The 27,440-nt window shown below is 45.0% G+C and overlaps 1 protein-coding gene across 1 annotated transcript in view; it reads left to right on the top strand.

Annotated features, from left to right (window-relative positions):
• The first annotated feature begins 1,211 nt into the window (after positions 1–1,211).
• Positions 1,212–27,440, top strand: part of LOC147613246 (uncharacterized) — a 90,954-nt gene continuing 64,725 nt past the window's right edge. Inside the window, exon 1 of the mRNA XM_086782519.1 lies at positions 1,212–1,797. Coding sequence (XP_086638645.1) covers positions 1,384–1,797 — 414 coding nt within the window. The 5' untranslated portion in view covers positions 1,212–1,383. The remainder of the gene's footprint in view (positions 1,798–27,440) is intronic.

Below are 27,440 nucleotides of genomic sequence, written 5' to 3'. Positions count from 1 at the left end.
TCTCATTATCACAATTGAGTCTTCCTCTCTCTCTTTCTCTCTCTCTCTCTCTCTCTCTCTCTCTCTCGTGTCTATGGTGATGAGCTTGTGTGTATGCCTGCTTGCTTGCTTGATTGTATGTGTGTGCTTGTAGGTAATGCTCTCTTGGCTTGCCTCTACTCCTTCTTACTCTCCTTCTCTTTCACTCTCTTGGCTTGCCTCTACTCCTTACTCTCCTTCTCTTTCACTCTTGCACACACCAAGGCATTGAGCTCTCCATAGCTCCTTCTCTCATGGCTCCCTACCTAGCTCAAGGAAAGCTCCACTTGGGTGACATAATTGGTGGTGGAGTGAGCCCCTAATGACTTCACATTGAGGAGTTAACCGGCTGACTAAGTGTTTGTTCCTGAACTGACCCTTGTAGTGTCTCTTTTCTTTTCTCTTCTTTCTCTCTCATGGAAGGAGTATGCTCATTTAGGTGAATAGATCCATTCTGTTCAAGATTGCTTTCTTGTTCTAGATGCGTTCTGCTTATATTAAGCATAGAACAACAGTAAGCAGAACAACCAGCACATGTTTTCTCCCCTTTTTCAAATCTCAAGGTAAGTTGTCTAACTCTTATTTGTTTATTTTTGCACCTTTTCATGGATAGCAAGTTGAAGTTTTATGGCGCTAGTCCTACTTTATTGGTTCCTTAGCAGTGGAAAAATATAGGCGGAAGAAAAATTACGTGCTTTTTTTTCTTCATTCTTTTTGGGGTGCCTAATGGTGGCCCCTCTACCTTGGCAGATTAGCAAACGCCAAGTGAACATTTATGAAACCAAATTTGACTCCACTTTCTTTTTAATTTTAATTTTTTGTAATGCGAGATTTTTATTTGTACCAAGCAGTACCCTTACAGATGAGAGCTGGAAGTAAGACTCGATCATGAGACCTTACCACTCGATCAGACGAGACCTTACCCCAAACACACACACGCTTCACCAATTGCTCTACAGCAGTGCTGGTGAGTTTTTTTTTAAAAAAAATTTACCAACAAGGGCAAGAATTAATTAAGAGAGACAAACATTACAAAATCTGGCTTGTGAGTTTTTTACCAACAAGGGCAAGAATTAACTAAGAGAGACAAACATTAATTAAGAGAAACATTACAAAATCTGGCTGGGTGATTTTTTTTTTGAATTACAGTGCCACACACCATTAGTTATTTCAATACGTCCTGATGGACAGCCACGATGTTCTAACATAAAAATGATCAACTGAAGGTGGTTCAGTGGATCTCTGCTCTATCTTTGTTACCGAGTGTTAGGCGATTAGGGTTTAATCTTTACTTGGCGTTTAGGATTCAACTCTGCAAGGGTTTGTGTTTCACGATCAGTTTTTAGGGTTTGTAAATTCAGAGTGATGCGGAAGGCGAAGCTTCTCTCTGATACAGCAACAGGTGCAAGTTCAGAGGTTAATCAAGGTAGGAGAGGTGATCGCAGGAGGAGAAAGAATGTGTGGAAGAAGGCCCCTCCCAGTCCTGAACAAACCCCACCTCTTAGTGATGCTCCTCCATCGCCAGAACCAGCAGAGCAGCTCCCTCATACCACTAATCAAGGTGATGCAGAAGAAGTTGATTCAATTACAGATACTTGTGCTGGCAGAGTCCTTGCAGAGACCAGCCATGGTGCTGCGTCTGGAAGTGGGCACAGAGAAACAGGGGAGGTCGAGGAGGACTTGGTCATGAAAAGGCTTGATGCACTTGATCTTTCAGCAACAGATTTCCACCTATCAGACCTGCAACAGAACACCAACAGGGAGGCACAGTCAGATGAGGTAAGCCCAACTTCTTGCATGTGGGTCTCTTTGCATAATTATACACAATTAATCTTTGTGGTTTTCAATTATGAATATTTGCAGACTGATGAGAAGGGTGATGCATGTGAGGGGAATCATCGTGGTTGACCTTATTGATGAGAAGGGTTACACATGCAGGTTAAAAATCGAGTAGTAGGGAACGGCGGTTAGGTGGCAAGCAGAGATGATAGCAACACAATCAGTTAAGGGGGACGATAGTGCTTCGCTTACCACAACGGGCTTGCCCTTGACCATTGCTGCTTGCCGAGCTCCTTTTATCCTTCCTCTATCGTTGTTCCCTTAAAGCAACAAGGACTCAATGCGTCCTTCTTTGGGTCCTCAAGATGAGCATGGTTGTGCCATAGAAGCTACCAGACGTGAGCTCTTGCCTAATAGGTTACAACTTCCACATAGTTTATGACTATAAAAGGATAGGCCTTTGAGTAGGTTGTGCACTAGAAAACTGCAGATCTAGGAGCTGACAATAGGGGGCATGCGACCTATGTTTAAAAACAACAGAATCTAATGGTGTGTGCGCTCTTTTTAAGTGGTGCACACTACAATACCCTACAGGCAATAAAAAATGTACACAAAGAAGTTATACGGACATCATAGGGTTTTCCACAAATGAGTGTGCAAAAGAAGGGTGAGTTTTATTTGTTGTCTTTTGGTGGTTTTAGGGTTTCTTCTAAAGACTTAACACCCCTTGGGTCTATGGATTTAGGATCCATGTACTAATATCTTGGGCTATGTGTGTGTTAAATGGTCCATCATGTGCTTCTTGCCCTTACACGTGGGACTTACATGCCGGAATCCATTGTGTTAGATAGAGATTTGCGGTTTGCAGGTAATTTTTGGCAGCATGTTTTTAGTAAATTTGGCACGCAACTTTGCATAAGTAGCGATGATCATCACTGATAGTCAGGCTGAGCGAGTCAACAAGTCTTGGAGGATATGTCGAGAGCTCAACGACAGAGTGATTGGGAAAAGTATTTGCTTCTATTGGAGTTTACGTATAATTTGCGCAAGCATTCCTCTACAAACTTTTCTCCATTTGAATTGAATTATGGGTATAATCCATTGATGCTAGGCACAATTGGATTACCTCAGAAGACACCTAGTATAGTTGAATTTCTGTCTCAGATGTAGTTAAATTTAGCTAGAGCTTGAGATTATATCCGGTCGGGCTACGGATCGAGCAGTTAAGTATGCTAATCCCAAGAGCACAGGTTGTTCTTTTAAAGCAGGGAAGAATGTGTTTCTACTTGTTCCTTGGAGAACTGAGATATTTCGTGCGGGTAAATCTACTAAGTTATCGTCTAAATATTATGGGCCGTTTGCGATTTTGAAACGAGTTAGAGATGTGGCTTATAAGTTAGACTTATCACAAGACTGTCGTGTCCACCCAGTATTTCATGTGAGTCGATTGAAGCGTTATCTTCACGACGATGATAATTTAGTTGAGGGTATGTTTGCCTTGTAGAAACCTGATCAAGAAGATCATGGACCGGAACATATCCTGGAATGAAGAGAAAGACGATTACGAAATCGTATTCTTCGAGAGTTCCTTGTAAAATGGAAAGGACATCTCTTGACAGAAGCAACTTTGGGAAACGGAGTTTTAGTTTAGTAAGCGTTATCTTCAGTTTGTTATCGAGGACGATGATTCTTAAAAGGGGGAAAGAATGTCATGAACCTACTTGAGAACTCCTTCTTTCTCAATGCTCCCATTTTTTTCCTTGAGCTTCTCAAATAGGTGAAGATTTGCGTTTACGTACACCAACTTATCTACTTGGGATGTGTCTAATCTGCAACATCAAGATTCAAGCACTTAAATAAATTTATGTACATACTACGTACTACACATAACACAATCAGCAGGGAGAGAGTGCGAAGAGCCAAGGTCTACAAAGTGGGAGTCAATTGCCCATTGGTTTCCCACCACGAGACAACTTGACGTCTTTGCTTCTCTCTCATGGCGATCTCCCGTGCGAATTGGTCACGATCTTGAGAGAAGAGAAGTGACTCTTCCTCAATGCTATTCAAAGAGCACAAACCAAACATATAAGTGAATAGTTATTAGTACTTGTTACTTTGCACGCTCAAGAGACAAGTCCTATAAGTAACAAGCTTATACTTAATACTTACTACACTGCTCCTCTGTAGCATATACTCTATCCAAATAAGATGTCCACCAACAAACCAGCTTTCTATCATGCCAATGATTTGCATCCTTGAAAAGACAATGAAGCATGTAAGCAACCATGTGGATTGGTTTATGAAACCAATACCACCTCTTGTTCCAAATCCGAGAGAGATCCGAAACCCTGTATGTAGTCATGCATTAGCAATTACCCAATTTATGTTTTAATGCTCATCAAGACGTATGATTACATGATAGATCATTGTAGTAAGTACTAACTTCTAAGTAAAAAGTACATACCTCTCAAGTGACAAAGCTCTGCACGTGGTCATGCATTGCCCCAGGCGTTGCATGTAGTGGTATACCAAGCTCATCGTACACCCCTCGTGATAAAAAAGATGCAAGATGAAGTAGAGGGGTGAAATGGTTTATGGTTTCCGCCTCGTCCCAAAAATCATTACTTAAAATATAAGTCGTGATATTTTGGCCCTCCGGGTTTCGGCTTCCGGCCCACCTACTCCACTCTTTGCTACATACCAATCGGCGAAGAGAGTCTTTACTTTGCACCATCTTGAAAGGCATTGTACATGAACATTAAATCTGGATGAGCATTGAGGCTATGCCGCTATGTCCATTGTCATATGAGCAATGAGCATACGAATTTAGGATGCATCATGCTTGTAAGTAACTATGTACAAATTAGAAACGTGACATGTCTAAATGTTACATACCTTTGAAGCACTAGAAAAAGATACCCAAACCGTGTCTTTGCCGGCTTCACGAGGTCATAGACACACGCCTCTAAATAGTGACAAAGCTTGAGGCTTTCGAGTGATGAATGTGATGATGCGCAAAGCCTTTTCTAACGTCGGGTCAGTGCACTCAAGCTTGGTAATATTCTCCATCATCAATTCAAGGGAGTGGGAGGCACATGGTGTCCATACAATGGTAGGAAAATCCCTTTCTACAAACTCTCCCATCTTTGCATAATTCGAACCATCGTCGGTGATGATTTGGACTACATGTCGTGGCCCAATCTCCTCTATAGCTTGTCGAATGTGCTCATATATCCACTTCCCTGTGATGTGCAAACCTGGAGCCGAGTCATCAACAACTCGCACTAATGGAGTTCTACCGAATACCGAGTGAGATTTTCTGAGTGAACCAAAATAACTGAGCGGAACCCATCAAAACGACACACGATCAACCAAGATACGATGGTACTTTATCGCTATGTAACAAAACCGAAAAACAAAGACAAAGACAAGTTGCACCCATCGCCAATGAAGATTTTGTATCCACAACAAAAGATTACAGTAAACAATTTAGTTTCTTGTTTTTGAATGCATTGTACTCAAAAGACCCTTGGTATATTTGGAGCTTATGTGAGTTTAATATCAAAAGACTAACAATCAAACAAGATACTAGGCAAAAAGATCGCCATTGTTGGAAATCCTTCTCGCACCGTTCATCATCTGCCATTGATTTTGCCATTGCTTCAGCATACGTCGGCAACACACTTTTCCAAGAAACCAAAAGATAACGTTTACTTTCAAAAATCACCACTCAGAAGACAAACTGATAGCAGCAAAACCAGAACCGTGCCATGTATGTCCATGATATGTCAAAACATACACCACATCAAAAACTCCTAGCAATCAAAATCCTATCATAAATATCCATAAGTAGCAAGAAACGTGTAGCTAGTGAAGATGCAAGGCTCACTAATGATCGAACAGGTTTGCACCTGCATTTTTATCCACATCCTCATCTCCAAAAGATGTAGAATCATCCTCCCTAGGCCGCTTCCTAGTGCGAAGCAAAGGCTGAACATTCTTTCTATCTTTAGCGGTGCATTTGTCCTATCAACTACGTATTTGCTATACTAATTCTTTCTATTGGCCACTTCCCTTAGTGCTAGGCTTCATTATGGTTGAGTCTGCCCTACATCTCCGGAGGTTTGACAGAAACTCAATATGAATGGCTTTGTGTGAATATATGCTCTTATGTGTGTGTGTGTGGAGTGCGTGTGTGAGAGCATATCTTGATACAGAGTTCTACACCCACTATTGGGCACTAATGACGTTAGTGGGGATGTCGTAGTATCTAGTCCATACTATGCATAATGAAGTTGATAGTTATATAGTCTTGTGGGTTAACGACCATGAGTATATAACATGCACGTTCCTAAAAGGTGAATTTGGACATGTTTCTGGATTCATCTAGGTATATATAAGAAGTCATAAGTCTCTCATCCATGTCAATGGATGCACAAACACGTCCTGTAAGCAAATATGCCTTGAGGATGGGAGCTGTGCCACATCCCAACTCAAGGCAAATACCTCCTCGTCGGCACAACAACTCCAGAAACAACCAAGAAAGCTCTAGCTCCTCTCAAGACTCCCTCGCCATGCCTCTTCTAAGGGGGCCAATGCCATATATACATTCGGCATGTAGTGACGCAACACCAAGTCTGCAGGCTACATTCGTAAGCAATCAAAGTAGGGCAGACTATCACCAATGTAAGATGGTGGATGCATCCCACGATGATGCACCATCAAAAGCACAGAAGTGTCACACTGAAACGTCAAGCAATATAATGAATATTAGCATGACTACAACTAACACATTTTTAACAAAACATGCGAACAAGCACACACCAATCTTACCTCGGTACGTAGCCCCAACAATCTCAAGGTAGCCATATGCGCTGTGGGGAAGCACAACAACATGACGTACTATCACCAAGTTTGAAACTCGACAAAACCTCTCCACCCACTCAATTGAATCTCCTGCGGCAAAGTGAGAGGAGCGATGATTCATGCGGACACAATATCAAATACACTCAATTTCCAAATAAAAGTTGTAGACGTACCTCCCAATGATGCCATAATAAGCAACCAACTGAAGTCTGATAGTGTTGAAGCAGAAAGAGCCACACCATAATGCACATGGTCCTCTGTACACACATTCCAAACAGGGTGTGTGGTTGGTGCATGGTGCATCCCTCCAAACGGGAGGTCCAAGAACGTTAAATCTACAGCCCAACCCACTGGCCTCTCCTTCCTAATGTACTCTCTGTCCTCTGGCTTAGTTTTGATCATATGCTCATGTACTGGCGCCCACCCAAGGTTTCTCACGCCGGATGCGAAATCGCGGCCTATAGCAATGTAGTCGGTGGCTATCGCTATGCACTCGGCATCTCCAAGTAGTGGTAGATCACCGTATGCAAGCTCCGACACATACAAAAGGAGAGGACTTTTTGACAAGGATGGGATCTTTAAGGCCTACATAAAAACCAAATAACCCAGAATCAACGATGCGGCCTTTAAGGCTTACATATATAGTAACAAGAAACGGCGTTTCCGCCCCCTGGAAACGGTTCGGGCGTTTTCGGAAACGGCAGGCCGGCGGAAACGCCGTTTTCGTACATTATTTTTTTTCAGGTTTAACGGGGGGGGGGGGGGGGGGGCGTGCGTTTTTTCCATTTCGCTCTCCTTTCCTGCGCTTCTTCGAACCTTGCGCCTAGCACCACAAGGGCCCAAGGCTCAAGGCCAAGGCCCTAAGGCTCAAGCCTTTGCCCCGAGTGCCCCCCACAAGGCCCCAAGGCCTGTACTCTGCAGGCAGCCTGCTCTCCAATCTCACAGGTGGCTGCCGGGCAGCCCATTCTTCAAGGCTTCAAGGGCCAAGGCTCAAGCCCAACTTCCAAGCCTCCAAGGGCAAGTGTTCTCGAGGGTAAGTGCTTTCAACTTCAAGTCTCACTATGCCTACAGATCCCTATTGGCAGTATGCAACAAAAGGGGATGGATATGTCGGAGGTGGGGGTTCCCGCAAGTGGAAATGTAATTTTTGTGGATATGAAAAAACAGGTTCAGTGACCCGGGTAAAAGACCATTTGGGGCATGTCCCGGGCAGAGATGTCGCTTTATGTCAAAATGTGCCGCCCGATGTATTGGCATCACTTGAGGGTTGGAGAAAGCAACGCCTTGGTTTGGATGTTGGTGAGCAACATATGGCAGCACATGCAACAGGTGAAGCATCCTCGAGCCAAGTGGCCTCTTCAAAGAGGACTAGAGTTGAGAGCCAACCAGATGTTGACAGTGCATGAAACCGGCCTCCGATAGAAACCAGAGTGCGGTAGGAGCAATCACCTGTCCACTTGTAGTCTAGATGAGAAACAAAACACAGATTGGGGCTAGAGTGCCCAAATCTGAAAACACAGCGACACCTGTTGGCCCCAAAGCTTGGCGCCCCTTGCGGTATTTCTTTATTCAATTAAAATAATATGTATGGCTGAGTACAACACAAAAACCAGCCAAGAGTTTACACCTGTAAGTCCAATCTGACTGCCCACAAATCCTTCTCAGCACAGAGGATCTATGCACACAGATCTGTGTCCTCAAGCAACACACTGTGCCTCCCTCTGATCAGCCAAGTTCACAAAGCAGGCCAGCCATGGGCATACATCTGGCATAACTCAAGAGCATGATACATCTTCTCAGCTCAAACATACATATGCTGTTCAATCTCTGTCTTAATCCCTTGTCAATCTGCCATACCCCTCCTCTCACAAGGAGCCAGATAACACATACCTGCAGAGCAGACATCAAGCAATAGAAAGAGAGATGGATGAACAGAAACAGAGCTTACCAAGTTCAGCTCGTGAAACAACACTGGAGGAAGCAACAGCACCAATCTGTGCCTTGCAGGCACTTATATCCACAACCCTGCTTCACACGTGTGCTTGCACTTGCCTGTATCCTCCTCCTGATGCTCACTCCTATGCTGTCCTTGAAAGTACAGATCTGAAAATCAGCACAGTACCCGTCTGTACCGCCTCGGGATACGTGCCAGGAATTGGTACTTGCACAATCAGCCTGCTGTCCACTCTTGTACCTGCCTGAATCAGCATACACAGTTCTGTCCAGCACCCTGAAAAGCGCCGCCTGCACCAGTACTTGCTGTATCTGACTGCCCGTACACTGTACGGCAGTCGTACAGTAGGGTATGGGCTGTTGTACCTGCTGGTACAGTCTGTCCAGTCCCTGGGCGCAGAGAAACCAGCAGAGAGAAGAAGACCCGCTGCCTGTGCTAGAGAGAGAAAGAGAGTGCTCACACAGATCTGGCCGTACAGTGCTGTACGGCTGATCTACACTCAGAAAATCAGCAGCAGCACACAGAAAAACAGCCGCCTTCCTCCTCTTGAGCTTTTCCACGCTAGTATTCAAGCGCATGAAGGAACTTCTCCTTTTGCTACACGATTCCCCAAAAAGGGAAGAGAGAGAGAGGAGAGAGAGAAAACTCCTCCCCAATTTAATCCCTAGGGCCCCAACTTAAATAAGTTCCTAGGGCCACTAAGGCCTAGGGGCAAACTTCAATAAACATTAAAACTTAATGTTTTTAGTTTCCCCCTTCACACCTAGGGATGTCCACACATCTTAAACACTGTCCGGGCACCCCCCATGTGAATCATAAAATATTCTGACTCTGCAACCACCATGCCCACACTTGTCCTGCTCCATTTTCACAGGGCCATGACATACCCCCCTCTTGAAAGATGGCAAGCGTCCTCGATTGCATTCTGGTGATGCATCAAAATATCCAAAGTGAAATATACAATATGGCAAGATCAGCGTCCCAATCTCTCTGAGCCATACACATGTATCAATATTCACTGCAAACCAATGGCATAGTAATAGTCCAAGTTGTATACCACTGTGAACCATACATATCCACAAAAATCTCCATGTGACTAGTACACATATATCATAGAAGTCCCATAAACAGATGTATTGTCAGCCTCAGTACCTTCGGATGAGATAAAATCTGCACCAAGCGACCTCTAGATGTCATCTGAGCCTGTCTGTATCAAGGGAGTGGAGGTGCTACCCCCCTCTTGAGCATCAGGTAATGCTCCAGACCCATGCTCTGCTGAACCTGAATGAGCCACAATAAGAGTCGGCTCTAACTCAAAGGCATCGAGATAAAGCTGCAAAACCTGAGGTGAATCTGTTATGTCACCTTCCTCCATCCACTTCGCATCCATCGGTGAATAGTTCTTGAACTTCACAAGATAGCGACGCGAAACTTTACCTCGTACCTTCCTTTCTTTATGTGCCAGTATCTGCTCTGGAATCAGAACCTCATCAAGTTCCTCAACTTCCGGCTGAGCCTCATCTGATACATCCCCAGGCACATCCCCACGGAAAGGTCTAAGAAGACTCACGTGAAAAGCATTGTGAATCCTCCAGTGATCTGGTAACTTCAAACGATAGGTTACCTCACCAATCTTTTCCAAAACCTGAAAAGGCCCATAATATCGCATACTCAACTTAGGGAATAAGCGCTCTTTACCCTTCATCTTCTTGAGTCTAGCCTTTTCAAAGCGCAAAAGAACCCAATCACCCAATGCAAACTGTAAATCACGTCTGTGACGGTCTGCGGCTTTCTTTTGCTTCTGCTGAGTTTTCTGGAGGGCCAACTTAACTCTCCGATAAGCTTCATCCAAGCTCTCCACATACTGATCAGCCTCAAAGATCTTATCCTTTGTATGCAAAATGGGTGGAACCTTCTTCCCTCCTTCTACAATCTCAAAAGGCGCCTTGCCTGTCGTTGCTTGTGCTCTGACACATAACACTTGAGAAGATCCAACACTGTAGAGTTAGCCTCTTCTGACTGACCATCTGTCTGTGGATGAAATGACGATGAAAACTTGAGAGTTGTACCCATGTTGTCAAACAACCCTCTCCAAAACAAACTCGTCATCCGTGGATCACGGTCACTTATGATAGACGTAGGCAAGCCATGATACTTGAAGATGTTCGCCATGAACAACTTCACCATATGATCCACTTTAATTGTCTTCCTCACGGGAATGAAATGAGCCTGCTTACTGAACCTGCATATGATAGTCCAGATGCCATCATTTCCCGTTTGTGTCCGTGGAAGATCAAATACAAAATCCATGGCATTCCTCTCCCAAGGTCTATCCGGAATAGGTAAAGGCTGTAATAACCCTGGTGTCTTCTGACGGTCAAACTTTACCTTCTGACATACGATGCATTGCCTCACAAAGGCATCAACATCTCTTCTCAAGGTTGGCCAATAAAAGAAAGTCTCCACTGCTTTGACCGTGGCGTCAATACCTCTATGACCTGCATACGGTGGAGCATGACTTTCAATCATAACCTTGAGGCGCAATGGCCTGGTAACACACAGTCTGCCATGCATAAATAAAAACCCATCTCTGAGAGTGTAATGTTCATGCCGCTGACCCTCAGACATCTGATCATACAATCTTTCAAAATCCTCATCATGGGCATACTGCTCTTTCATTTCATCAAGCTCATGATGATAAGCAAGTGAAACTGCAGAGACCTGTGGCTTGCGTGACAAAGCATCTGCCACTACATTCTTTTTGCCCTCCACATGCACAATCTGGAAGTGAAACATTGACAAAAAGTTTGCCCAACGCATATGCTTCTCTGAAAGCTTAGTCTGCGTGAGGAAATAACGCATGGTCTGATGATCTGTCTGTACAGTAAAATCAGCCCCAAGCAAGTAGTGTTTCCATGTAGAAAGAGCGTGAATTACAGCCAACATCTCTTTCTCATACACCTGTAAATGCTTCTCGGCATCTTGCAAAACTCTACTCTCATAGGCTATCACATGTCCCTCTTGCATGAGAACTGCACCAATGCTACTTCCACATGCATCACACTGGACAACAAAAGCCTTTCGGAGGTCCGGTAACACCAATACTGGGTCCGAAGTAAGCTTTTCTTTGAGCTTTTTGAATGCTGTAATTTCCCGATCAGCCCATCTAAACGGAGTTGCTTTCTTCGTCAAAGCATGAAGAGGCGAAGCAATTTCAGCAAAGTGCCGTATGTAACGCCTGTAATAGGAACACAATCCTAAAAAGCTGCGTACATTGTGCTGCTTTTTCTGGAGCAACACATTGTAGCACTGGGTTTGCCAAATATCATAATTATGCGAGCCTTCAAGCTTCTTGATGTGAAGCAATGAAGAGCTCTCACCTGTGGTTGCCATAGCAATATGCAACCTGTCAATGCCTGACTCCCTGCAAGTGTGCAAACGCTGCACCAAAAGCACACAAAGTGCTCACAGTTATTCTCCCAAGCTTTATCTCCCACTGCGGAAGCAAGAATGCAACTTTTCTCCCACTTTATGTGATGAAAACACCAAAATCTGGTTGCTGCAGATTTTGGACAGCACCTTAAATGTGCTCTTTTGCCCTTCCAAAGTACTGTACAGCAGTACCAAGTGCTCACCAATGATGTACCAAACCTGTACCGGCAAGTACAGCAGCTGAAATTGAACCTTTTGGTCACTCAAAACAGTGTACAGCCATGCCAAAACTTGCACAAAGCTGTGCCAAATCTGTACCAGCAGGTACAATAGCAATAAATGCTCTCCTGGCTGTCCAAACGAGTAAAAATCAGACTTTTACAGTCCCGTACACTGCATAAAACAGTCCCGAACAGAAATTGGGCAAAAGCCCCTTGACTGCAAGCTGATTTTTGAGGATTCAAGGCATAAATGTCTTGCCTGCTGCTTTGCCAAGCTCAACAAGCATACGAACTTGAAAAGCCCCTTGATTTAAGATCAATTGCTGATCATACATGGTACATTGACGCACATGAAGGCATCCAGAGTGTTCACGATGCTTCCCCTGGCCACATATACATCCAATACATGAATGCCCCTTGATTTACAGGCACATTGAGTGCTTGTAAGGCATCAACACATTATCCACAGCATCAAATGCGATTGCCTGCATGCAAATCAACCAAATCGGCACAAAAGCCCCTTGATTTGCACTGCAATTTGCTGCAATTTTGCCCAAATGTGCGATTTTTCACATCATACAGCATGTATGAGTGCTTAATTGCACAATTACATCAAAAGCCCCAAATTTCGACATCCAATTTCCTGCAAATTGACCCTGATTGTGACCAATATCACCCGATTTTGCCAATTTTGCTCAAAAATTGAGCAATTGGGCACCTATACCTGCTCAATTGTTGATTGTACTTGCTCAATTGCAAATCCCAAAAAAAAATTGAGGAAAATACCTTGTAATTTTCTGATTTTTCTTTTTGTTGCAGGAAAATTGTGTTTGATGAATTTTTGCTGCTGTTGTGCAGAAATGGGCAATATGATCCAGGTGCTCAAGTGGTGAGAACCTTGAGGGCCTGCGTGATTGCAAAGGAGTGCAGAGCGGCCAGAAGAAGATGGTTGCTTGTAGCAAGAATCATTTGATGCAAGAATCGGCCGCTTCACTAGTGGGAGATCAGAAGGTGATGGCGAGCTGCAATGGAGCGCAGCACCAAAAAAACGCTGACCCGACTCCTCTTCGCGCTACGGGTATGTCATAGGCGTGTTCGCCTGTTGAGTGCCGCCTCCTACTCACGCTGAAGGGCCACCCGCTTCGCCTGGTTTACTCGCTGCTGAGCGCCAACTTTGCTTCGCCTAGTAGTGCTGAACTGCAGATGACGTGATAGCCTTCGCTTCACGTTCGCCTGACGTATTCGCTCGACTGCTCACACTCGACCTCCGCCTTCGCCTGTGTTGCTTTCGCCTAGCGCATCTACGCCTAGCGCTCGCTCACGCTTCGCCTGGCTGCTGATGTCTTCGCTTAGCGCTAGTGGGCAGCCCGCCTGGCTGCTGGGCAGCCCTCGCTTGGCTGCTGGGCAGCTGGGGCAGTCCACGCTGCTGGCTGCTCTCTCAACCCACCTGCCTGCGACTGGTCACACAGTCGACCAGTAACCAGCACTGCACAAAGGCGACCAGAGACAAATTTTGATGCAGCACACAGATCCGTACAGCAGCACACGCCTGTTCTCTGCAGCGACAAAACCCTAGAAAAAATAACCTGCTCTGATACCAGTTGATGGGGAGAAAATAGAATTAGGGTTAGAGTTCATTCATGGGAGACATACACAGAGAAGCAACAAGGGAGAGAGAGAGAGAGTTGTGGGGATAAGTCAACTCATGAGGCATGAGTGTGTGACTCCCCTATCACACATGTATATTGCACTAGTACACATAGTGCACTTAGTACATTAAAAGTACTAAGTGTACTATGTACTATAACTTATGGGCTTGTACACACTATAAGGGTGGGCATAACGCCTTTACCCCAACACCAGCGATCATACCTATAAGGTACGTCTACTTGCGGGAAGGCAAGTATGGGATCGAAAGGTGAAGAGATTTTGGAAATATAATGGATTCTTCTTTGTATACGGCTTTCCATTGTGTATTGATTCCACTTTCTTCATTTCTCATCCCTTCCATGGATGTCAATGACTTAAGTGTGTTTGAAAGCAAAGAATTACAAAAGATACTTGATTCGTTTCAAGACGTATTTCCTAAGGAACTGTCATCGGGTTTACCACCTGAACGGGTAGTAGATCATCGTATTGACTTGATCCCTGGTGCTCATCCTGTCAGTGCACCTGTGTTGCTGAGGAGAAAGAAGGACAACACCTGGAGAATGTGTATAGATTACAAGAGATTGAACAAGCTGACCATTAAGAACCGTTATCCTCTCCCTAGATCAGATGACCTGATTGACCGGGGAGCGAAATATTTCACGAAGAGAGATTTACGTACTGGCTATCACCAGATACGTATTCATGAAAGGCATGTCGAAAGAATCGCCTTTTGGACTAGGTATGGCCATTACGAGTTTCTCGTATTACCTTTTGGGTTAACCAATGCTCCAGCCACTTTCCAGCAAATGATGAACGATCTTTTTCGTGAACATTTGGGGAAATTTGTGGTGGTGTTCCTGGATAATATTTTGATATATAGTCGTACTCTTGAGGATCATGTTAGACATCTCACGATTTGCATATAACAGTACTAAGCATACGAGTACAGGTTTTAGTCCTTTCATGCTTATGTATGGTTTTCAACCTAGATCACCTGTTACAGTAGGATTCTCAGGACTTCAGCATGATGCAGCACGTAATTTTTTGCAAGATATGCAGGAAATGTTACAAGTTGCGAAGGAATCTATTAGAAGTGCTCAAGACCGAGACAGAATTTATTCTAATAGACATCGTTCACCCAGAGAGTTCTCCGAAGGAACGATGGTGTATTTGCGAGTTCCGAAAGATTCCGAGACTTTACGGGCAGGTCGATCTCCGAAATTATCCCCTAGATATTGTGGACCATTTCGTATTACACGATGGATTGGTTCAGTTGCATATGAATTGGATTTGTCTTCTCATGTGAAAGTTTATCCTGTATTTCATGTCAGTAGACTTAAGGAAGTATTGGGTGGAACAGATCAGTTAGTTACTCCTCAAGAAATTATAGATGTCGAGGACATGACATTTGTTCTGCACGAACCTGAAAAGATTCTTGGATTTCGTGAAAGAAGATTGCATAATATGCTTATCACGGAATACAAGATCAAGTGGAAGGATTGTGTTGAGACATGGGAGACATTGACTACTCTTCAGAGAGATTACCTTGGCTTTTTAGTGAGCTCAGGAGTGAGCTCTTAGAGGAAGGGGAGTATGTCATGTGCACAGTGTGTATCTACCGTGTGCTACACGCACGCAAGACTAGCTTCGAGGTTTGGGGAAGCTTGGAGCTAGGCAGGCTGATTGGCGAGCTGAGTTAGGGATAAACTAATGGGCGGACACCCAAGTATGGACGGGCGGGCGCCCGATGACCGGCCAAGAGCCTATAAAAGGGTGGCCAAGGTTAGTTATTGAGATATAGAGAGTCTCGCAAGTTTGTGAGAGCTCTATGGTCTTGGAGCTTGGATCTAGTGCAGACGTGCACCTGCTTTACGTAGTCGAGGCCGGCAGCAATCTCAAGGCCCGCGAGGGCAGCTTCGTGGTGGTATGGGACGTCGCGAGGAGGAGATTGGTCGGTATGTCAACCTAGTTAGCTCAGCTCGTGGCTCGATGGGGACAACCAAGACTGTGGGCTTGCCCACGGCTGTCATGGTTGGGAGGTGAGTCAGGCCTACACCCCCTTGTTGTTTGTTCGTTTGTTTGTTTGCAGGTTTCGAGTCTCGTACCAGGAACGATCACGAGGAGATCCGGTGGGGATTTGACATGGGCATGGAAGACCGGGTTCCGAGAGCAATAGCTATATAGCTTTGGTTGTCGCACTGGATGACCGTGGGTTCATTTCGTGGAAACCCGATCTCGCCAAGTAACTTCCTCCTCAACCACACCACATCGCAAGCAGCACCACAAGTAGCCCGATACTTTGCCTTCTTGGACTACAAGGCAATAGCTGGCTGCTTCTTGCTACTCCAAGAAATTGCTTCCGAGCCAAGGGTAAAGCCGTGCCCTAAATTAGATCTCCTCGTGTCTGGATCTCCTCCCCAATTAGAGTCACTCCAACCTCGGAGACTGACTGGGTCCTTCGATCCCCCTCCAGTGTCATAAAAGAGTCCAAGATCCTTCGTACCTTGCAGATACTGCACGATCCACGATCCTGTGTCCCAATGAGTCTTCAAAGGTGTCTGCATGAATGAGCTCAATAGCCTCACTAGAAAGCTCAAGTCCAATTTGGTGTTGAGCAACCAAATCAATGAACCGGCAAGTTTCCGATATAAAGAGGCATCAACTTGCTCACAAGGATCATGTACAATAAGTTTGGTATTCGGGTCCATTGGAGATGAAATAGGCTTGTAGTTCTCCATCCCAAAGTCTTTCAACAACTCATGAACATACCGCTGCTGAGAAACAAAGAACTCCCTTTGGGTTTGCCAAATCTCCAATCCCAAAAAGAAATGGAGTAAGCCTAAATCTGTAATAAAAGGTGGACAAAACATCCACAAATGCTGAAAGTGGAGCTTGCACATGTGACACCACATAGAGGCCGGAATGGGCCGATCCCCTTGCCCCCCCCCCCCCCCCCTTGGAGTATTTTATTACCCAAGGAGAATAATATCATGTACAAGGTTTGAGGGCCTTACTCTCCCCACGAGAGATGCCGGATTATCCATATACAACCATCGTCGGATCAAACACACGGGCTATCATCAAAAGAAGCCCCTAAATACCATGAATGTGTGTAAACTACCTCTTCCCGTGAGGGTACTGAAACCCCCCCCATCACCACGGGTCTTGAAGATGCCATATGTGAAAAACTCAGCTGCAGCAAATAATATACCATATACATCACCATGAACAAGTCGGGCAGCACCATGGGCAACCAAAACAAGTTAGGGCAGCACCAATAGAGCTGGTACAGCAGCTACGGAATCTGAAACAGTAGGTACACCCTCCACTCAGCCGGCACATGTACAATGGCTGGTACAGCAGGTAGTGGTTGGTACAGCAAGTACAAGGGTAGGTACAACAAGTATAGTGGCTGGTACAGCAAGTACAAGGGTTTGCACAGTAGGTACAGTGGCTGGTACAGCAGGTACAACAAGTACAAGGGCTGGTACAACAAGTATAGTTGCCAGAAATCATAATAAAATGATTAAATACCCTTGCCTTCAGTATTTCGTTGTGATGGAAACCTCCAAAACAGTCTCCAACAGCTGGTATTCTTCATGGGTAGCCTTCAAGAGAGAGAGAAAGAGAGTAGCCATCATTAGGGCAGCCTGTAATGGTGGTAGAGGCTAGTGTGCAGCCAGAGAGCCTCCCTTAATGAAGAGAGAGGGCTCCAATTTATAGATTTGGGCCTTCCATGAGCTAAAATGGCAAGAGAAGGCTATAATGACAAGTGTGAGGCCACTTGTCTCACTTTGATCCACTTTCTTGCCACATGTCGCAATCTAAGAGATGGGTTCTCCCATAATCTTTATCTCTAAAAATATCCCAACTGGTAGTTCATTTGTCATAGGTACTTTGGCAACTCTTGGTATCTGCTCAATTCGAGACGTAATGACACGAACAGAATTTCCATTGGAGTCAGGCCAAAAATAGCAACTCTCCTAAATTTTAGGAGTGTGATCCTTTGTATTCTAGATAATCCCCTATTCCCTAAGCTTGTTCTTTCCGAATATTTGGATGTCTTGGAGTCCACCAGACCCCTTTCATATCGGGAAATGTCTAGGTTTGTGACAATTGCTCAACATACACCTCCTCCTGCAAGTCATCGTTCAGGGACTCAGATTTAACATCCATCTGATACATCGGCCACTTTTGATGAGAGGCAAGGGTAAGAACTGTCCGAATCATGGCCATCCTAGCTGTCAGTGCAAAAGTGTCCTCATAGTCAATGCCTGGCCGCTGAGCATAGTCCTTAGCCACAAGTTTGGCCATCAAAACGGTCCACACACCCATCGAACTTATATTTTGTCTTGTAGACCCACTTGACACCAATGAATGACCGTTTTGATGGCCTCGGAACCAACACCCAAGTCCCATTCTTCTCTATGGCCTCAAGTTCCACTTGCATTGCTTTCCTCCAAGTATCTTGGGAAAGAGCTTCCTTAACCGAAGTAGGCTCTTTGTCCCGACGAATGATACGAGACATCAATGCATAATTTACCTGAAAATGCTCCTCTTACTGACTTTTGTCACAAACTCTGTGCAATTGTTGGGACTCACTCACTCACACCACACAATAGGGTTTCCTGCAGATTAGGGTTAGCTGCAGAAACAAGAAGCTCACACAAAAAGAGAGAGAGAGAGAGAGAGAGAGAGAGAGAGAGAGAGAGAGCAAGACACAAAATGTGTGGTGATCACAAATGCAAGTCAACCCTTGCATGTGAGTCACATCCAGAGTGTCCTTTCACAGTTGATATCCAAGGGGAAAAACCACATGGAAAAAAGTACCCTTGGTTAAGCCCTGTTCACATGTAGCACTACTATAAATAAGCATATGCCTACAAATCCCCCATGGAGTGAAAGTGTGAACCTGTATAAGGTAGCAGATCACTCTCTGTATGGGAGTAAGCCCAAAGCTTTGCGGAAAGCTTCCAACTTCTCTCGAGGTAAAGCCTTTGTGAACAGATCTACACCATTATCTTGTGTAGGGCAGTAAGATAAATTGATCTCCCTTGCATGTAACCTCTCTCTCACATAGTGATAATGAATCTCAATGTGCTTGGTACGTGCATGAAATACGGAATTTTGTGCCACGGCCATAGCACTTTGGCTATTAGTGAGAATGGTGGTGGGTGTTTGCTGACACTCATGAAGATCAGCCACTAATCTCCTCAACCATACACAATCTACTGTAGCTGTGAAGACTGCCATGTACTCAACCTCGCAAGTAGATGTGGCAACACTGGGTTGCTTTTTGCTCAACCAAGATATGCATGAATTGCCAAGAAAGAAACAATTTCCACTAGTGGATTGCGTGGTATCATAATCACCAGCCCAATCTAAATCACTGTATGCATAAAGCTGCAAGTTGCCCCCTGGGATAGAACAAACCAAGATCCAGGGTATCCTGAAGATAATGGAAAATGCGTTTGACTGCTTGCCAATGCTTTGTGTCTGGGCTGTGCATAAATTTGCTCAACAAAGACACCCCAAAAGATATGTCAGGCCTCGTGTTACACAAGTAAATGAGGCATCCCACTGATTGGCTGTAAATACCGGCCTCAAAAGGCTCACCAATATCATGCATAGTAAGCCTTCATCTCATCTCATGATGCATCTGGCACTGGGAAGAGCGCTGATGTGCTTGCGGCGGAGTGGGCTACCACCATGGAGATCGTTGGCCCCGAGCATGTAGTGGGCTTTGTTGCGGATGGGGAGCCTTCCAATAGGGCGGCGGGAGCTATTCTCCAAAGTATGTATGGACATGTCACGGTGTCCTTTTGTATGGCTCATTGCCTAAACAACCTCCTCAAGGACATCGGGGCATTACCATGGATCAGCCCGCTCATTGAGGAGGCCAACACCATGGTCTCCTTTGTCCTCAACCACCAAAGACTTCGGCATGAGTTCAACAAGAGGTCCTGTCTCTCTCTCCTCAAATATTCCGACACCCGGTTTGCCTACAACTTTCTCATGTTGGGCCGGTTGAAGGATTGTAGCGGTGCTTTGAGGGGGCTTTTCCTTAGCGACGAGTTTGTCGCCATGCAAAGAGTCCCATACAAACACTGGCCAAGAGTGTAGGCTACGGGCGGATGACGCCTCTTGGTGGGAGCGTGTGAAGACCACAGATGCTATGGTGAGGCCCATAGTCTACTGGAGTAGAAATTGGCTTACATTCTTCCATGTTAAGCCTTTTTAGCAAACTTTTTATGTACTTAGTTTGCTGCATAACAATGCCATCATCTCTATGCATAAATTGTATGCCAAGATAGTAGTGTAAAGGCCCCAAATCTGACATATCAAATTCAGCTTTCAAATCAGCCTTGAAATCTGAAATTTGTTCTTTTCTAGTTTCTATTATGAGCATGTCATCTACATACAAGATGACTGAGAGAATATGGGCACCAATTTTCTTGACATACAATGTGCTTTCAGGTGGACTATTCACATAACCTTGGCTGGTTAGATGTGCATGTATTTTATCATACCAAGCTCTTGGAGCTTGCTTTAACCCATACAATGCTTTGTGTAACTTACATACTTCATGTTCCTCACCAGGAACTACAAAACCAATGGGCTGATTTACATATACTTCCTCCTGTAAATCCCCATTTAAGAATGCAGTTTTGATGTCCAATTGATGCACTCTCCTTCCTTTATGTGCAACCAAGGCAATCACTAATCGGATTGTAGTCATTCTTGAAGTAGGAGCAAAAGTCTCCTCATAATCTATTCCCTTTTTATGAGAACAGCGTTTAGCCACAAGTCTTGTTTTGTACCTGTCAACGATACCATCAAACTTCCTTTTGACTTTGTACACCCACTTTGTTCCAATGACATTCTTGCCTTTCGGCAAGTCCATAAGATCCCAAGTATTGTTCTTCATGATAGTAGAGATTTGATCCTGCATGGCTTGCACCGAGGGCTCAAGAAGAAGGCTCTTTTGAATCAAAAAGATTAACCATGGCTAATGCAGACTCCCCATGATGCATATTCAATGCATGGCTGGAACTAGTCCTTGTTCTGCCTGTCAGTGGAGCTGCAAGTTTGCTATCTTGCAAAGTTTTCAGCAACCATCTTGGCATTGACTTGGTTGTGTCTATGGCTGTTTGCTCTTCCGTGACAAGATCTTCAACTTCTTCCATAGAAGGGGGTTGAATGGCTGGCTGTTCCACATGTTTTGCATGAGGATTTTCTTGTGTAGGGGCTGGCTGATCTGAATCCCCCCCTAATTGCAATGGGTAATAGCCCATCAAACATGTCTTGTATGCCTGTATCATTACTTTTATACAAGCTGTACATGGACTGAACTGAATTTTCAGCAAATACCACATCTCTACTGACAAAAATCTGGCATGTTGCTAGATTATAAAGACGGTATCCTTTGCTCTCATTGCTGTAGCCCACAAAAATGCATTTTATTGCTTTATGATCTAGCTTTGTTCTGAGTTGTTTTGGCACATGTGCATATGCCAAACACCCAAATGTACGCATAAAATTCACTTTTGGCTTTCGGCTATACCAAGCCTCAAATGGTGTTATGGTTTTCCCCTATGGATGGTGTCCGCATTGGACCACATACATCACTGTGTATGAGCTATAATTTACTTTCAGCTCTAGCAGCTCCATCCTTGGGGAATGGTTTTCGTTGCATCCTTCCCAAAATACACCCCTCACATACATGTCTTGTTGGAGACTCAAGAAGTGGCATATTATCAACCATATGATGCTTCTGCAAAAGCATCAACGAGCATGCCAAAGCTCTGCATCATGCATAGCAGGAGTGTGGGCAGCCACTCTATGTGCATCATAAGTATGCTTGTCATAGCTATCCAGCTTATACAAGCCTTTGTATCGTGTTTCGGAAGTGACAATTTCATAACCCTTTGATGGGTCTTTCACCAAACACTTCCCATCTTCAAATTCAACCTTTAAACCTTGGCCGTTTATGGCTGACGAAGAGCAGATTTTTCTTTATCCTTGGAACATACAACACTTTTGTCATACATATATTGGCACCATTGGCTGCAACAAGTATGACATTGCCAATTCCCTTTATTGGATAAGTGGTATGATCTACACATGATACAGAGAAGCATAAACGAAGTGCTGAAATACATCTTTGCATGAAGTGATGTGGCTCGAAGCATCACTATCAAAATACCATGATACATCTTGTCTGTCAGATGCAATGCAAGACATATCATTGTCTGAAGCACTTGGTGTGTCACTAGTCCATGTGACCAACAAAGTGTACTCTTCCTGAATTACATTAGCCCCAATTGCTCTGCTTTGTCATCAGAAGAGTCTGCTATAGTGCTACTGCATTGCTTGCATCTTTCTTTTTCTCTTTTGCAATCCGCTTTCTACATTCATTGATGTAGTGGCTAGGCTTATGGCAGTAGTGATATTTTCCCTTCTTTTTAGGCTTGTTTGCATCTCGTTTGTCAAGACTTTTCACCACCAGAAGAGGGCTGTCCATGACCAGCCTTACTAGATTGGTGTCCCCCATGCTTAAAGCTCTTTGCTTTACCCTTATCCTTGGCTGTAAATGCCTTGTCTCCACCACAGTTGCTAGATAGGTTTGCTCTTGTTTGCTCTTCCTGCAAGAGTAAACCCACCAGCTCTTCAAAAGTGATAGGATTAGCACCTCCTCTCATAGAGAGGTTGAGAGAGGTGTGAAAGCCCAAATAGGAAGGTGGTAAAGAATAAAGAGTGTTGGTGACTAACTGTCTGAATGGGATAACCTCATCAATGTTGAGCAATTGTTCTGCAAATCTTTCACTTTGGTGAGATGATCTATAACATGGAGTCACCCTCATCCATAGAAAGAAGATCCAATTGCCTCTTCAAGTAGGCAACTCTTGCTTTGTTGTGTACTTGATACATTGCTTCCAATGTGTCCCATGCAAGCTTCGATGTCTTGCAAGACCGAATGTGTGGAATAATAGACCTTTTCACTGAAAGGGCTATTAAGGACATGGCCTATGCATCCCTGGAGTCCCATCTCTTCTGCTCTTGTGTGGAAGTAGGTTCTACTTCAGAAGCTCTTTGAGCACCTCCCCTTTGAGGCGTTGTTGGCTGTATGGTAAGTGGGCGTGTGTCGTCACCACACATGATGCCCCAAAGCCCTTTAGCTACCAGCAAATTACGGATCATGAAACTCCAGAGGGAGTAGTTTGATCCATCCAACTTGTCCTCCTGGGTGAGCACACCAAATACATTTGTAGCATTTTGAGCCATGTAGACAAAATACACCTGCAAGTAAACCAAGCATCAATGTGCACTGCCAGGCAACCAAATGTCTTGTGCAAAATTTTGCCTGCAACTTGAAGCAAGTATAAACCTGCACCAAATTGTCCAAGTACACTCAATGTGTATACATATGTGACAAATCACTGCTGTAATCCCCTATTATATGCTCCAAACCATAGTTCATAACATTCGCGTTTGCTTTATGCACTGCAATTGCTTCAATGTGCAGTCAATTGCCCGATTTTCACAAAAGGCCCAAATTTCTGCAACCGAAAGAGACTCAATTGACTGATTTTGGCCTCAATTTGAAAAACCCCCAAATTACAAGCAAGGCAATATGTTCAATTTTACCAATTTTGCATGAAATTGAGGAATCCCCCAAATTCCATAGGGAAGCTCACAAAAATCCCCAAATTTTCTGTGTCTTGCAAGTTAATGCTGTCTTGCACCTCATAAAGCAAGCTATGCACAAAAGCCCCTTGAAGGGAACCCCAAAAATAAAAATCAATTACGTGATTGTATAGAACCCTGATTTTGCAGGTGTTTGTGTCCTTTGAGGCGGAACTTGCGAGAGATGCACGGGTAGCAATGAGCGAACCTTGAGCTGCGCACGCGGGGGCTAATGACAAACATGCGGTGTGGGAGAGCCGGTAGCGTGCAGGTGAGTAGGGGGACTGCAACTTGGAGCTGGCGGCGTTAACTGTGTAGGACCCGACAACTGTAGGCAACGGGACTGCACCTGCAGTAGACGTTGGGAGCGGGGCTCTAATGGCGTGAGTACAGAAGGCAGCGACGATAACGGGCCAGTCGCAGGCGAGCACAACCTTGATAGGCCAATGCGACGGCGAGAAGAGCCTGTTGGACGGATCTGGAATGGCGTCGGTGTCGGAGCTGGACAGAACAGAAACGACGACGGAGCCAAGGCCTTGATTTTCGCCCAAAAGTGGCATGTGCCACGTAAGCCACAAGTGTGGCGGAGCTCAGCCGAGCACTGCCCACTGTGGTGCGAGCTCTGGGGCGGTGGTGGAGCCCTCCCACTAGCGCTGCTTGCAATGGAGGCTGGAACGAGCTGAGCAACGCCTTATGGGCGGTGGGAGTGGCAGCGCGCGCGGACAGAATGCGAAAGGTGACGGAATTGTACAGTCAACGGAGTTGCTCCTCGCGGATAGAACTGCCGAGAGGTACGGACCTACGCTTGCAGGAGAAGGGGAACCTCGCTCTGATACCAAATGTTGGGACTCACTCACTCACACACAACAGTAGGTTTCCTACAGAAACAAGAAGCTCACACAAAAAGAGAGAGAGAGAGAGAGAGAGAGAGAGAGAGCAAGACACAAAATGTGTGGTGATCACAAATGCAAGTCAACCCTTGCATGTGAGTCACATCCATATAATATAGAAGTACAAAAGTTATATGGATAGAGTGTCCTTTCACACTTGATATTCAAGGGGAAAAACCACATGGGAAAAGTGCCCTTGGTTAAGCCTTTTTCACACGTAGCACTACTGTAAGTGAGCATATGCCTACAACGATCTTTGAGGTCCATCCTCTGTGGTCCACTCGAAGGGATACTCCATCACACCAAACTCTCGAATGGTATCCAACAACCACTTTTGTACCCGAACAAAACGCTGAGCGGCCTGTTGCTGCTATGGCAATTCTCCAACCTCGGGATCAACCTCTCTTGATGATTGAGGCTTTCTAGCTGGAACAATAGCCCAAGACTCATCCTCATACTCATTTGGCTCTCCAAGAAGCAGTGGCTCCTCGATGGTGGAAGCTGGAACATGCTTATCAAAGACAACATCTATGCTGACAACAACCTCATTCCGCTCCAGGTCATATAACCTGTAGCCTTTGGAAAGAGAGTTATATCCCACAAAACAAGCTTCTGGGACGTGGAGTCAAGCTTCCCTCTCTGCTTCTTCGGTTTGTGAACATAGGCATCATCCCCAAAAACATAGAAATGGGACACATCTGGTTTCTTAAAGAAAACTCCCCTCCTTTGTCAACCTAAACAGTCTTCACTTGCAATTTAGACTCCTTTTCCACCAAAGCATACCAGTCCTTGAATCGAGCAAAGGCTTGGTCTTTATGTGGCAGAAAGTACACCCATGTGAACCTGCTACAATCATCCACAATCAAAGATGGGGTTTGCATAGGCCCACATAAGTTAGTGTGAACCAACTCCGATGGTTTCGAAGCCCGCTTGGTAGCCTGCTTCAAAGACTCCTTATGCTACTTCCCACGAATGCAAGAACTGCAATGTCCTTGCTGCCAACATCTAGCAAGCCATCCACCATCTGGTCCTCGAAAGCTCGCCACAGCGCGTCCACATTCAAGTGGCCAAAACGAAAAATGCCACAAATCACCGAGCTGTGAGTGCCTGTAAGAGAAGAGAGTGCTGAGAGTTTGTAAATTCCATTCTCCACTCCGCCTTCCCAAACAACCTGGCTTGTTGATGAAAGAGAGTGCACAGAGCGGAAGCAAAAGAGTACTAGAGTGTGCTGAATAGAGAGTGCAAGAGAGAGAGAGAGATATGTAGCAACTATGCTGAATATATTGAAGCAAAACAGTCCCAAGCAAGAGACACAAGTAGTCTCATAAGTGAGGGAGCAAAAGATACAAGACAAGATACAAAACTGAGAGGCCAGCCTACCTATTTATAGGTGGGGAGAGCTGGCCGACTGGAAATGCTGAACCTGGCCGTCTGGAAAAAAGGCATCTAGGCTGGGAAAAATCCCAGAAAAATATATAAAATAAGGGTGGCCAGTTCACAATCGAGGGCCATGCAAAAGAGCCCAAAAGAACACCAAACATGGGCAGAAACTGGGGATGAATGTGCTAACACCCCCTCTCAGCACCATATGCTGAACAAACTCCGAGAAGCCGAAGATGTCGTCCTTTGTCAAAGACAAAAGAATGCAGCAACAACAGGTACCAGGAAAGCTCCACAAGCAATCTCCACAGCAACTCAGCTACAAAAGCAACAGAACAAGCTGCCAGGTACACTGCTCCTCTAGAAGAAAACAACCATGTAGGCTGCGTCGTGCTGCTCCAAATATCGGTGCCAAACCCAAATGTAAACACAGTGCGACAGAAATCCCTAGAAGCTTGTAGCTCCAAGAAGATAATACCCTCGAAAGAAATAGAGTCCATCTGCACCAACTCTATACCAAGAGTAGCCAAATGCTGTACAATAACATCCTCCTCGAAGGTCGGCTTCGCCAGATGTAAGAATTCAACTGCCCCCTCTGAAAATTGATGTCGGGACCCCAACCAAATCCAAATCCCAATCCTTCAATCCTTGGAAGTACCACTGTGCCCCAGCACGGTCACGGACACACCTGACCACAAACTAGAATCCTCACACAGAGTAAGGGAAATAGGAACATTCACAATAGTGGTAACTGAAGTAGTAGTAGCCTCCTCAATAGCATCACACAGCGTAGAAAGAGGCTCCTCCATAGAAGGCAAAGGGACCATCAACACATCCTGGTCACTGGTTGTCGAAGAAAGAGTCGGAGGCGAAGCAATAGGAGACAAATCCCCCTCAGAAGTTGTGAGCAAAGATAGCCCACTGTCTTCCTCGAAAACATTACCAGAGAAATCAGCCTAGGAAGGAGAAGTATGCACAGAAACTGAAGGCACGAAAGATCACTGGCTGCATAGCACCTAGAAGTAGAAACCATCTGCCGATCACTGGCATCACTATACAAGTCACAAAGCAACTGCCACACATAGAAAGTATAAGCATCATTAGGAGCATAGATGAAGTGTCGAAGAACCGAATCCTGACAATTCAGGAGGAGAAAACCATAGATCTGTCCGTCAGTCTTCCTCCACCGACACACATCCTCCGCAGAGGCAAGGTCCGGCAAGCACTGATTCTTGTACGAGAGAGACTCCATCAAACCATACTCCCTGAGAATAGAAGTAACCTGCAACTTCCATGATTGAAAGTTACCACCATCCAACTTGTTTGCCTCATCTAGGAAATAACAAGAAAGTGGTATGGGAGCCTAATTTGAAGCTGTCATCATTGATCCAACCAATAGGACCAAACCTCACAAGAAAAACTGTCCAAAACAGAAAACGCTGATGTAGGTCCCTTCCTCCCACCAAAACGTAGCCCTAAGAGGTTGGACGACAGCACCCGAAAATTGTCCAGTAGCAAAAAACGCATAAGCTTCTGTCGACTGTACCTCCAACCTTGAGGCCA

The sequence above is a fragment of the Cibotium barometz genome, chromosome 44, assembly GCF_041138505.1.
Source record: "Cibotium barometz isolate CiBa-2024 chromosome 44, ASM4113850v1, whole genome shotgun sequence".
NCBI classification, from domain to species: Eukaryota; Viridiplantae; Streptophyta; class Polypodiopsida; order Cyatheales; family Cibotiaceae; genus Cibotium; species Cibotium barometz.
The sequence above is the reverse complement of the archived record's forward strand: the minus strand, read 5'-3'. Positions and strand labels throughout refer to the sequence as shown.